The 12,533-nt window shown below is 36.4% G+C and overlaps 1 protein-coding gene across 2 annotated transcripts in view; it reads left to right on the top strand.

Moving 5' to 3' along the window:
* The window catches only part of MYO9A (myosin IXA), a gene marked incomplete at both ends in the record, with an annotated part of 187,408 nt that overhangs the window by 83,372 nt on the left and 91,503 nt on the right, over nt 1-12,533 (top strand). For both annotated transcript variants that reach the window (XM_080693311.1, XM_080693312.1), the window contains 3 exons: nt 7,703-7,846; nt 9,702-9,741; nt 10,594-10,716. In XM_080693311.1, the coding sequence (XP_080549437.1) occupies nt 7,703-7,846; nt 9,702-9,741; nt 10,594-10,716 (307 nt within the window). The remainder of the gene's footprint in view (nt 1-7,702; nt 7,847-9,701; nt 9,742-10,593; nt 10,717-12,533) is intronic.

Below are 12,533 nucleotides of genomic sequence, written 5' to 3'. Positions count from 1 at the left end.
AGAACATTGTTTTAGGTCTTAGAGTTTGCCCTTGATATTTAAAATATCATCAGAAGAATTGAACTTCTTAGTGCCCTTTTAATGAAGGATAATATGTCACTAAAATGAAGGTACAATTTCACTAATCACTGTTTCCAGTTGAGGTACTATGTCTTTCTAATTTGAAATGTCACTTATCTACTCAGTAACTTTATGACTCTTTTCTGATATATTAAAAGAAGTCTAGGGAGAAGGGCCTGGTGGCATATGCTTGTAATCATAGTACTTTGGAGGCTGAAACAGGAGCATCACAGGTTCAAGGACAACCTCATCCAATAATAGTTAGACTATTATCAACCTAGTGAGACCCTGTTCCAAAAGAAAAAAAATGGGGGTGGGGATGTAGCTCTAAAGTAGAATGCCCCTGGGCTCAATCCCCAGTACCACCACCAAAAGAAAAAAAAAAGTCTAGGCTCATTAGCCTCATATGCAAGAGCTGTCATAGCCCAAATATCAAGCCACAAATAATCTTCATTTAAAGGCTAGCAAAAAGCCAGGCATGGTGGTACACATTTGTAATCCTAGTACGTGGGAGGCTGAGGCAGGAGGATAACAAGTTTGAGGACAGCCTCAGCAAGTAGTGAGACTCTCATCAACCTAGTGTGTCCTTGTTTAAAAATAAAAGTAAAATAGGACTGTGTGTGTAGCCCAGAGGTAGAGTATCCCTGGATTCAATCCCCAGTACCCAAAAATATAAAAATCTTAAAGGCCAGCAAATGGAACCATTTGCTGTTGTTGTTTGTTCTTTGTTTTCTTAATGATACTTGGCTGATGATTAAATTTAGCACTGTATTTGCATGTTAAATTTTAACATGCATCTAAGGCATCTGGGCATGGTGGTGCACTCTTGTAATCCCAGCACATGGGAGACTGAGACAGGATCACACAGGTTTGAAGCCAGCCTCAGCTATTTAGTGAGGGTCTCAGCAACTTAGTGAGACCCTGTTTCCAAATAAATTATAAAATAAGGCTGGGGTGTAGCCTGGAGGTAGAAAGCCCCTGGGTTCCATCCCCCAGTACCCCCCAAAAAAATTACCTAGCCTCCCACGGGAGGCTGAGACAGGAGGATCGCACAGGTTTGAAGTCAGCCTTAGCTGGCTTAAGAGACCCTGTTTCCAAATAAAATATAAAATAGATCTGGGCATGTAGCCCAGAGGTAGAAGGCCCCTGGGTTTCATCCCCAGTACCACACATACACACACACACACACACACACACACACACACACACACACACACACACATTACCTACGAACAAATTAGATCATTAATCTTGACCTGTGTATCTTTGATTCTCTTGTCAGTTTTCTCACTCTGGTTAGATATTCATTATTTAATTGATTTTGTTTGACTTAATGCCATTTCTTAAAGCATGTTAATAGTTATAAGTCTCCTAATAGTTTGTGTTTCTTCATACTTTCAATTTTGGATACCAGAAGTGATTAATATGGGCTTCTGTTTTTTACATCTGTTGAGATATTTCAATATCTTAGCTTAATATTATTCGTTTGCTTGATATGGTGGCATCTGCCCATAATGCCCATAGTATCAGCTATGTAGGAGGCAGAGGAAAGAGGAATCCAACCTGGGAAACTTAAGATCCTTTTTCAAAATAAAAAGGCTTCAGAATGTATCTCAGTTAGCTGGGTGTGGTGGCACAGGCTTGTAATCCCAGTGCTTGGAAGGCTGAGATAGGAGTATTGTGCATGTTAGAAACCAGCCTCAGCTACTTAGTGAGGCTCTCAGCAACTTAGTGAGACACTGTTTCCAAATAAAAAATATAAAATAGGGTTGGGAGTATAGCCCAGAGATAGAAAGCCTCTGGGTCCCACCCCCAGTACCACCCCAAAAAAAAAAAAAAATGTATCTCAGTTACAGAGTGCCTCAGGTTCAACCCTTAGTTTTACAAACAACAAACCCCCCAAACAAACAACCACCATACAACCATTGGCTTATATCTACCAAATGCAGTCTTTTGGACCTTCCCTGTGGAATTGTACCTTATGCTTGGCTCTTAGGGAGTCATATCAGCTCACGAAGCTAAAAAGTTTTATCTTTTTAACCTGAGAGGAATTTTTTTTTTTGGGGGGGGGTACTTGGGATGGAACCCAGGGGCATTCTACCTCTGAGCTATACTCCCAATCCTACTTTTTAATTCTTTAAACAGGGTCTCAGTGAGTTGCAAAGGGCTTCACTACATAGCTGAGGCTGTCTGTGAACTGTAATCCTCCTGTCTCAGCCTCCCAAATGCTTGATTACAAGTGTGCGCCACCACGCCTGGCTGAGAAGAGATTCTTAAAGTGTAAGAACTATTTGTTTTCACCTCCCAAAGTTCCCTGCTGCATTTTATAGGCATGTAAATAATTACTTTTATGATAATATACGGAAGACGTCTGTTGGTATATAGCCATCAGTATCCTCCTTACCCATTTACAAGTGACCATGAAAAGAAGTACTTAATGAGGAGCTTGTTTTGCAAGCATTTAGTGCCTTCATCTTTATTAAATATTGTGAATTGATAAAATATTTCTTATTGTATAACAATCCCTCAGTCAGTTTTCAGGATTAATGAAAGTTAAGTGAGGAAGTCTATATATAAAATTAATGCTACTCAACCTAAAAATGGAAATTTTGAGTAAATAAGAGTGAAATATCCATTTGTTAGTGATTTAGAGCTAAGGTTTAGGTAGGAGCTTCTTAATGTAAGTAGTTTAAAAGTGTAATGTGTGAAGAATACACCAACCTATATTGGAAAAAAATGCCATTGCATACTTATCAAGAAGGAAACAGGAATTTGTATCATTAGAATTTATTATTAAACATTCATGATGAATTATGTACACTGTACAAATATGTGGTAGGTTTTATAATTAAATGCTGTCCTGTCATCCTGCTATGCCAATCTCAGGGCATTTAGGAAAAAGAATACATATTTTTATGAGTTATGGTACCATGCTTTAGTGCTTTTGTAGTAATTAATGTCCACATGTTTGTGGAATGAGAAAGACCTATTCTTGAAGAATTGACCATGCTAATTAGAAATCCTGATTAATTAGAAATCCATGCTACCTTTGAGCTACAGCCCCCATCTCACTCTTAATAAAAGCCAAACATCCTTACACTACCTGAAAAATAGTTATACATGGTCTCCCTTCCCCTATCTGACCTGTTCTCCTATCATCCTTTCCCTGCTTATTCCACTGCAGCCTTGCTGGTTTACTTAATGTATCTCAGATTCACAAGCACCATACCCATCTTTGGGGCTTTGTTTTTGCTCTTCTCTCCACCTGGAATATTTTTCTTACAGACAATTGCATGATTTGCTTTTTATCTTCTTCTCATCTCTTTAAATAGAAGCTTATAAGTGAAACCTTCCATAACTACCTTATTTTTTAGCATAGTCTTGAGCTGAGTGTGGTGGCTCACACTTGTAATGCTAGTATTTGGAAGGCTAAGACAGGAGGATCACAGGTTCAAGACCAGCCTTAGCAACCTAGTGTGAGACCTTGTTTCAAAATAAAAAATAAAACTGGGCTGGGGTGGAGTTTGGATGTAGAATGCCCCTGGGTTTAATCCCTAGTAACACACACACACACACACACACACACACACACACACACACACACACGGGTAGTGTGTTTTAATCTATTCTCTTTCTTTAGACTCTTTAAGTAGATACAATTATAAGCGTATTTTCTTTTTTTTCTTTTTCTTTTTTTAATTTTATTTTCTATTGGTGCAATGTATTCATACATCATAATGGTATAAAGAAAATACTTTTGTAGACATACATGCACACATCGCCCAGTTAGCCCCTACCCGATCCCCACCCCGTTCCCTCCCCATCCCTCCTTCCCATGCTTGGCTTAGTGGTTGACATCTAGTTTTATATAAGCGTATTTTCTTGCGTATTTTCTTACATGCTTATTGTTTATTTCCTCCTACTTAAACATAAGCCACTTAATAGTATAAGGATTTTAGTTTTGTTTTGTAGCCTCATGCCCAGTTCTTGAAAAATAATTGACATGTATTTGGTGCTAAATAGTTATTTTTAAAACCAGTAGCCGGGCGTGGTGGCGCACGCTTGTAATCCCTGCGCTTGGGAGGCAGAGACAGGAGGATCGCGCAGGTTCGAAGCTAGTCGCGCGCGCTGGCTTAGGAGACCCTGTTTCCAAAATGAAAATGTAAAAATAGGTCTGGGAGTGTAGCCCGGAGGTAGAAGGGCTTCCAGGAACCCCAGTACCACCAAAAATAAATAAATTTAAAAATAAATAAACAAATAAATAAAATAAAATAAAATAAAAAATAAAACCAGTAAATGAATATATCCTATTTCATTTTTATTTCTATTATTGTGGGATTTTTGTTATAAAGTTTGCTTTCTCAATGTTTATTTTTATAGCATCATGGTCTTATTTTATAAATGAACCTTTATCTTCTAAGAATATTAATGATGGCTTTTTATTTTATTATTATTATTTATTTGGTTTTTTTTGTGTGTGTTACTGGGGTTCCTGGAAACCCTTCTACTTCCAGGCTACACTCCCAGACCTATTTTATCTATTTTTTTAAATTTGGAAACAGGGTCTCTTAAGCCAGTTAGGCTGACTTGGAACCTGCGTAATCCTCCTGTTTCCACCTCCCAAGTGCTGGGATTACAAGTGTGTGCCACCACACCCGGCCGGCATTTTATTTTTTACCCTTCTGTACATGGCTTTTATTATTTACATAATACAATATAGCATCAATGCTGAAAATCATGATTATGTGCAGTACAGAAATATGAACTATCTGTACACATCTGCAGATCTAACTCAGAACTAAGGTACATAAAATTGAAAACAAAACCAAATGCTTTAAGAATAAAAGTAAAAACTAGGACTGAACGCTGTAATAAATCAGAAGTAGTATCTTGTATACATACTTATTTACAGATGAAAACAGGCACTACTACAACACTAATATATCTATACTAATTTGCATATAAAGCACAAGTTTCATACATCACAAAAAACCTTCCATTATAACATAGAAGTGATATTTTTAGACAAACAGCAGTGAAGTATACTGCCTTTTCTAGTTGTTATTGTACAGTGATGTAGGTAATGCAGCCCATGCAATATACCCAAGAACAGTAGAATCCTATACCCAAGTACAATATGATAAAGCAGCCCTCTGCAAGTGGTGCTGGATACTACTGAGAGGTCAACTGCATCCATGCTGGTTATGATTTTTTCATGGAGAAGGGTACAGTTACATTAAGAACTGAAGTCTTTAAAAAGTTTTAAACATTTATTCTTGAACCAAAACATTCAACAAAATATGCACATGAAAAATTAACTCTTCAGATCACCTTTGCAACTTAAAATTCATATGCATGTTATTTCAATAGAGCTGTTGTATATGAAAACCAAACATAGAGTTTTAATTTCTTCTTGTAAGCAAATTACTCTTAGCACAGTTCTGTGCTACACATTTTCAGTAATGAGAATAATGCAGACATCTGGGCAGGCCAGCACAATAAGCTTCAAAGGTTTTTTTCAATACCCTGTTGTTGGTTTGATGGTTTTACTTTAAAACCAGTTGCAAATATCTTATTCGATAGCTTTTGGAAGACATATTTAACCAGGCTTACATATGGCACCAAATACTGGTTTTCTGGAAAGGAAGGTGTATATACATATACACACATACTAAAAAACACAGTTTGTTTGGAGATTCTAGCAGAGGAGCGCAGCTACTCGTATACCCTTGACCGAAGACCGGTTCTCCTCTATTCGGGGAAGGTCGTCCTCTTCGACCAAGCACGCAGCTTCGGGAGGGACGCACATGGAGCGGTGAGGGAGGAAGGGGACACCTGCCTAGCCAGCCAGATCGCCCTCACTTCAAACACAGAAAGAGAACAGACATATGTTTCTTCTAAAATGCCCAAACAAGTGAGCATTGGGGATACCAGAGGGACTCCAGATAATGGAAGGGAAATCTCAGCAAAGTTTGAATGGAAAACTAAGAGAGTAAGGAGGCTCAAATTGATTGATGAGGGGCTACTTTCAGATAGGTATAAAAGTATGAATATAGCAAGGTTAGCCTGGGTATTAAGTGTTGGGAGAGGGGAAGGGAAAACGAGGGGAGGGGGAGGGCACCAAATACAGATTAAATGTATAACATTTACTTTCAATTAAAAAATTAAAAATAAATAAAAAATAAAAAACACAGTTTGTTTTTCTTGTGTGGAATTTTCTTCCTTCAGATTATTTATGTCTTGATTGTCTTGAGTTTTGCATTTCATGATAGCTTTCCTCAGATGTTCAGTGAGCATTGGTTAACTCTTCTTAAGATTAAGACACTTAAATACTCTTACTCAACTGGAATGCTAACAGCTGATATTATATACTCCAGAAAGTTAGAATTATTTTTTTGTGGAGAGTCTGACCAGCCCCAAAAGGAAAGATACTGATATATTCCAGGAATTTACATGACCCACCCAAATTGATCAACAATCCCAACTAATAGCATTCTAGTTGTATAAGAGGACCAAGTCTATTTTCAACATTGTCCATAACTTCTGTATAGTATTACTGTCCTCACTAGTATACAGTGTTGCCCAGTTCATGGACTTTCTCTTTCATCTCTTGCATAGTTACAGTCAAAGCTTAGGAAAGCAATCTATTTCCATAGTACAGAGATAGATTGCTATTATTTATTATTGTATTCTCTTTGTCCTTAACTGTTAGTTGCTTAAAATTTATATTAATAATATGTTTATAGAATTTTGGAAAAAATTCAAATATGTGCTAAATCTGCCATATTTACCTTGAAAAGTCCTCCATGAACATTATTATATTAATCACTGGTAACTTTGTGTTTTGTTCATATATCTCCAATGCCTACAATAGTGTTCAGTCTATAGCAGGAGCTTAGTTACTTTGGTGGGCATGCAAGGAGGAGGAGGAGAGGAAAGAAGAGGAGAGGAGGAATATTATTATTAGTAGTAGTGTGTGACTGAGCTATCCCAGTAGGAAATTAGATATTCCATAGAATGGGATGGTATATTAGAATTGTAAATTTTTAGCTCGGCGTGGTGGCGCATGTTTGTAATCCCAGCATTTGGGAGGCTGAGACTGGAGGATCGCGGTTCACGGACAGCCTCAGCTACTTAGTGAGGCCCTCTGCAACTTAGTAGACCCTGTTTCAAAATAAAGAATAAGAAATAGGGCAGGGGGTGTAGCTCGGAGGTCGAATGTCCCTGGGTTCCATCCCCAGACCGCCCCCCCCCCCACACACACACAAAAAAAAAAAGAATTGTAAATTCCTATAGTAGAATTTGGAAGTTCTAAAATTTGAGAAAGAGAAAAGCCACTATAATATTGTATTTTTACTAATTATTGAATGATAACGATATACTTAAAGATGTCAGCTATGTATTCTACTCATCTTTGTACACATTTGTATGTGAATGTGCCAGAAACCACATAAATTTTGTTCTGATTGAGAAAAAGGTTAGTTCCAACTGATTGGGAATCATTCTGATAAAATCATTTTTTGCTGCCATTTTTCTAGACTTCAACCTTTGTATTTAATAGTTTATTTTATTAAAGCAATATAGAGAGTTTTAGAGATATCTTCATTAACTAAAGTAAATTTTACACTTTTTTTTTTCCTAGGGATACATTTGACATTTCTTGGAATGTCAGAACTGGAATTCGCCAGAGCAGACTATCAAGTAACACATCCTTGCTTGATAAAGATGGGATATTTGCTAATTCAGCTAGCAGTAAACTACTAGAAAGAGCCCATGGAATTCTCACGTCAGTATTGATGAGTCGTGTAGATTTTTTTCTTATACTGGTTCATAATGTGTAGCTGAATTTATGAGGAGAGATGGTGAAGTATCATTTTCATGGGTATAAATTTGATAGAAGACTTGAAAGTCTTTAGTCAGTATATAGAACTATGAATCTTATCAGTATAACACTGGTATTTTTGCTATTTTAGCTTTCCATGTCACCAAGAGAAAATCATGGTTGAATATATTCATTATGGTGATGATCCTTTATTGCTCTTTGACAGATTTTACTTCTAGAGAAAGAAAACTCTTTTAGTATTTCAGTCATTACATTATTTTTCTTTAATTCTGAAAGTGTTAGTTGGAGAGGAAATACTTTATAAGTATGTGGTGAATATTAAGTGTATATAACACTTATTTAGGCCCACCATTCTTTATTATCTGATCATAAAACTGGTTTGAGGACATAGATAAAACCATGCATAATGTACTAGAAGAATTTTTAGATTCCTTTTTCTTCCTTTGGTAATGGTATGACTGATGGATTCCTTAATCTCCAAATCATTACTAATAGTATTAATAGAATTAATTTATGTGGGCTTTGCTCTATTTCAGAAACATATAGTAGCTAATTTAACTCTCAAAGATAAATGGTATTATTGTCCTTAAAACATAATAAAACCAAGGCTTAGAGAAATTAAAATTGTAGCTTAGTAAGTAGTAGACCTTAGATTCTAGCATAGGTCTTTTGAACTTCTCAGCACTTATTCATAAACACTGAGCTTTTGAGGCTATAAAAAATGTTGAATATAAAATAAAATATAACCAGGCCTGGTGGCACATGCCTGTACATCCCAGTACTTGGAAGGCTGAACCAGGAGGATTGTAGTTTTGTGACCAGCCTTAGCAACTTAGCATGGCTCTTTTTCAAAAATAGAAAATTAAAAAGGACCAGGATTCTAGTTTGGAGATAGAATGCCCCTGGGATCAATTCTTCCTACCCCCCAAAAGATAATAAGTATGATAATGAATTGTGAATAATGAAAAAGAATACTTTGTTATTACTGGATAGAGCCCAGGGGTATTCTATGTTCAAACGATACCCCAGCCCTTTTTTATTTATTTTGAAATAGGGTCTTATAAGTTGCTGGGGCTGGCTTTGAAACTGTGATCCTCCTGTCTCAGCCTTCTAAGTACTGAGATTATGGGCATCTACTACTATACCCAACTAGAAAAATTTTTAGATTCCAAAGATGAAAGATTATATTTTGCTAAAAAGTACAAATTTAGGCATCTAATTTAAGTCTTGAAAAGCAGAAATAATTTTTTTTTTTTTTTTTTTTTTTTTTTTTTTTTGCGTCTGTGATACTGGCAGTGGAACCCAGGGTCTTTCTACCCCCCGGCTACACTCCTAGACCTATTCTATACTTTATTTGGAACCAGGGTCTCACTAAGTTGCTGAGCCTCACTCAGTAACTGAGGCTGGCTTTGAACCTGTGTGATCCTCCTGTCTCAGCCTCCCAAGTGCTGAAATTACTAGAGTGCACTGTCACGCCTGGTCAGAAATTAATTTTTGATGTTTAGAAAGTAGAGCCCTTATTTCATAAAAAAAAGAAACTGTAGCTTATAATGTACCACATTGTGTTACTAATCATCAGCCTTAAATCTGCTTATATATGTATCTTTATTACAAAGCATGTATCTCTTACCTCTTTTCCTTGATTACCTTTCCTTCTTAAAAGTATTTGCTTGATTGAATCATATAAAATTTTTATATAGAAGACCTACATTCTTAGAAATGAGTATGTAATCTGTTGTTCAGAGACCTTGAAGTCATTCACCTTTTGCTTTTTCTAATGAATGATTTATCTCTATAGGAGAAATAAAAACTTCAAATCCAAGCCTACTCTTCCAAAGGTGAGTACTATGAAATATTTTTTTAGTGCTTTACTACAGTTATTTTTAATTACTCATGCAAGAAATAATCTTTATAAATAAAAGCCAAGAACCAGGCATGGTAGTGTACATCTATAATTCCAGCACTTGGGAGGCTGAGACACACGGATCACAGGTTTAAGGCCACCTTAGAGAGAGACTGTTTAAAAAAAAAAAAAAAAGACAACAAATAATTTATTTCATGCCATGATAGGGATATGTACACGAAGTTGAATTCATTTTTAGAACAAGAGTGGCTATTATGAAATGGTTTGGGTATATCATTATTTGTGATAAGACCATTTTCTAGTTGTTTTTAAAGCTCCCATATGTGAATGTAATTTTTTTAGTAATGCCACTTTACATAATGAAGTCTTTTCACTTATCATTGATCCAGGTTTTGATCAGATTTGAAATTTAATTTTTATGTTTCTAGTTAGTGCTTATCTATTATTATTATATTATCCTCATTATCTGTTAAAGGGACTAATCAGGTTTTTCTTTAAAGAACTATGAACTAAGTAACAGCTATAAGTAATGTATAAACTAAGTATGTATGTCTGCATTTCAATAAAACATTCTTTTGATTTTTTCATCCACATAAACCATATAAAAAAAAATGGGCAGAATTTGGTACAGGGGCTATAATTTGCCTACCACAATCTATATTATTTATGCAGAGATGGTAGAATAGATATTAAATATCAATTTTCCATTTTTATCACAGTCATAAAATAGGATAAATGATTACATAGAAAATGATGAATACTGGCTTAAGATTTTGTTTTTATTAGGTTAATTTATGTGAAGAATTAATTTTTTTCTTCTTTTCAGAATTTGCTGGAGGTCAACTCTTTGAAGCATCTGACAAGACTGACCCTACAGGATCGTATTACTAAGTCTCTTCTTCACTTGCACAAGAAAAAGAAACCTCCCAGCATCAGTGCCCAGTTTCAGGTTTTTTCCTATTTTAATTATATCAAATAATAATCATATTCTCTCATATTGTCATTGAAAGGTCAACATGATTTGCAGGATAACTGAATGGTATATGATTCATGTGACTAAGGAGCCATATTTCAATGGTCATTTTTTTTTTATTGGTGCACTATAGTCATACATCTTAATGGAGTACAAGATGGTAGAGGCATACATGCATACATCACTCATTTAGCCCTTCTCCACTTCCCACTCTTATGGCTGCTCTCTCCTTCTAATGTTTGGCTTAGTGATCGACTTTGATATGTTTGTGAATATACATCATGTGTGTTAGGGTGCTTCCCTGTTCCTCTTTCCATCACCCTTAGTTAGGTCACCTAACTAAGTTATTTGCTTAGTTAGGTGACCTTAGTTATTTGCTCATCTGTGGTTTCTCTTTCTTCATCTAGAGTTCCTTCTATGACCAGTTTCCTCCCTAGCTTCCACATATTAGAGAGCATCTGATATTTTACTTTTTGTAACTAATCTCACTTAGCCTAATGTTCTCCTGTTCCATCCATTTCTCTGCAAATGACATAATTTTGTTCCTCTTTAATTCTGAGTAAAATTTCATTGTGTACATCTCCTATAGTTTTGTAATTCATTCTGTTGATGGATATCTTGGCTGGTTCCATATTTTGGCAATTGTAAAATGTGTGGCTATAAACAAAAATTCACATGCATTAGTCTGGTGGTTTGGTTTCTGTTCTTTTGGGTAGATACCCAGAAGTGGTATTGCTGGATCATATGGTAGGTTCTCCTCCATTCTTTTTTTTTTTTTGCAGGTCTGGGGATGGAACCCAGAGGTATTCGACCTCCGAGCTACACCCCCTGCCCAATTTTTTATTCTTTATTTTGAAACAGGGTCTCACTATGTTGCGGAAGGCTTCACTAAGTAGCTGAGGCTGTCCGCAAACCGTGATCTTCCGGTGTCAGCCTCCCAAATGCTGGGATTACAAGCGTGCACCACCATGCCTGGCTTCTTCCATTCTTTTGAGGATCCTCCATACTATTTTCCAAAGTGGTTGCACTAATTTGTAGTTCCCACTTCTCCACACCCTCTCCAGCATTTGTTATTTGTGTTGTTAATGATTGCCATTCTAAGTAGAATTAGGTGATATTTCAGGGTAGTTTTGATTTTCATCCCTTTGAGTGCTAATGATGTTGAATATTGGCCATTTGGATTGCTTTTCTTTTTGTGAAGTGTTTATTTCACTTGCCCCTCCTCCGTGTGATACTAGGGATTGAACCCAGGGGCATTCTACCTCCGAGGTATACCTCCAGCCTTATTTTTTATTCTTTATTTTGAAACAGGTTCTCAGTAAGTTTGGAAGGGCCTCACTAAGTAGCTGAGGCTAGCCATGAAGCTGGGATCCTCCTGTCTCACTCAATTACTTTGATTACAGGCGTGTGCCACCACGCCTGGCTCACTTGCTCGTTTTTGGATTGGGTTATTTACTCAGTGGTGAATTTCTTTAGTTCTCTGTATATTCTTGATATTAGTCCTCTATCAGAGAAGTAGTTGGTAAAAATTTTCTTCCATTCATGTTGAGGTTCTTGATAATTTCCTTTGCTGCACAGAAGCGTCTTAGTTGAATCCAGTCCCACATATTGATCCTCCTTTTAATTTCTTGTGCCTTTGGGGTCTTGTTGAGAAGTTTTTACCTGTGCCTGTGTGTTGAAGTGCCCTCTTCAAGGGGCTGCATGGTCTCTGGTCTGATTTCTAAATCATTGATCCATCTTGAATTTATTCTTGTGTAGGGTGAGAAAGTGTAGTTTATATCTGTTTTTCTGCA

This window comes from Muscardinus avellanarius (assembly GCF_963383645.1).
Source record: "Muscardinus avellanarius genome assembly, chromosome: 3".
Taxonomy (NCBI): domain Eukaryota; kingdom Metazoa; phylum Chordata; class Mammalia; order Rodentia; family Gliridae; genus Muscardinus; species Muscardinus avellanarius.
This window is presented reverse-complemented; position numbering and strand designations above follow the sequence as displayed.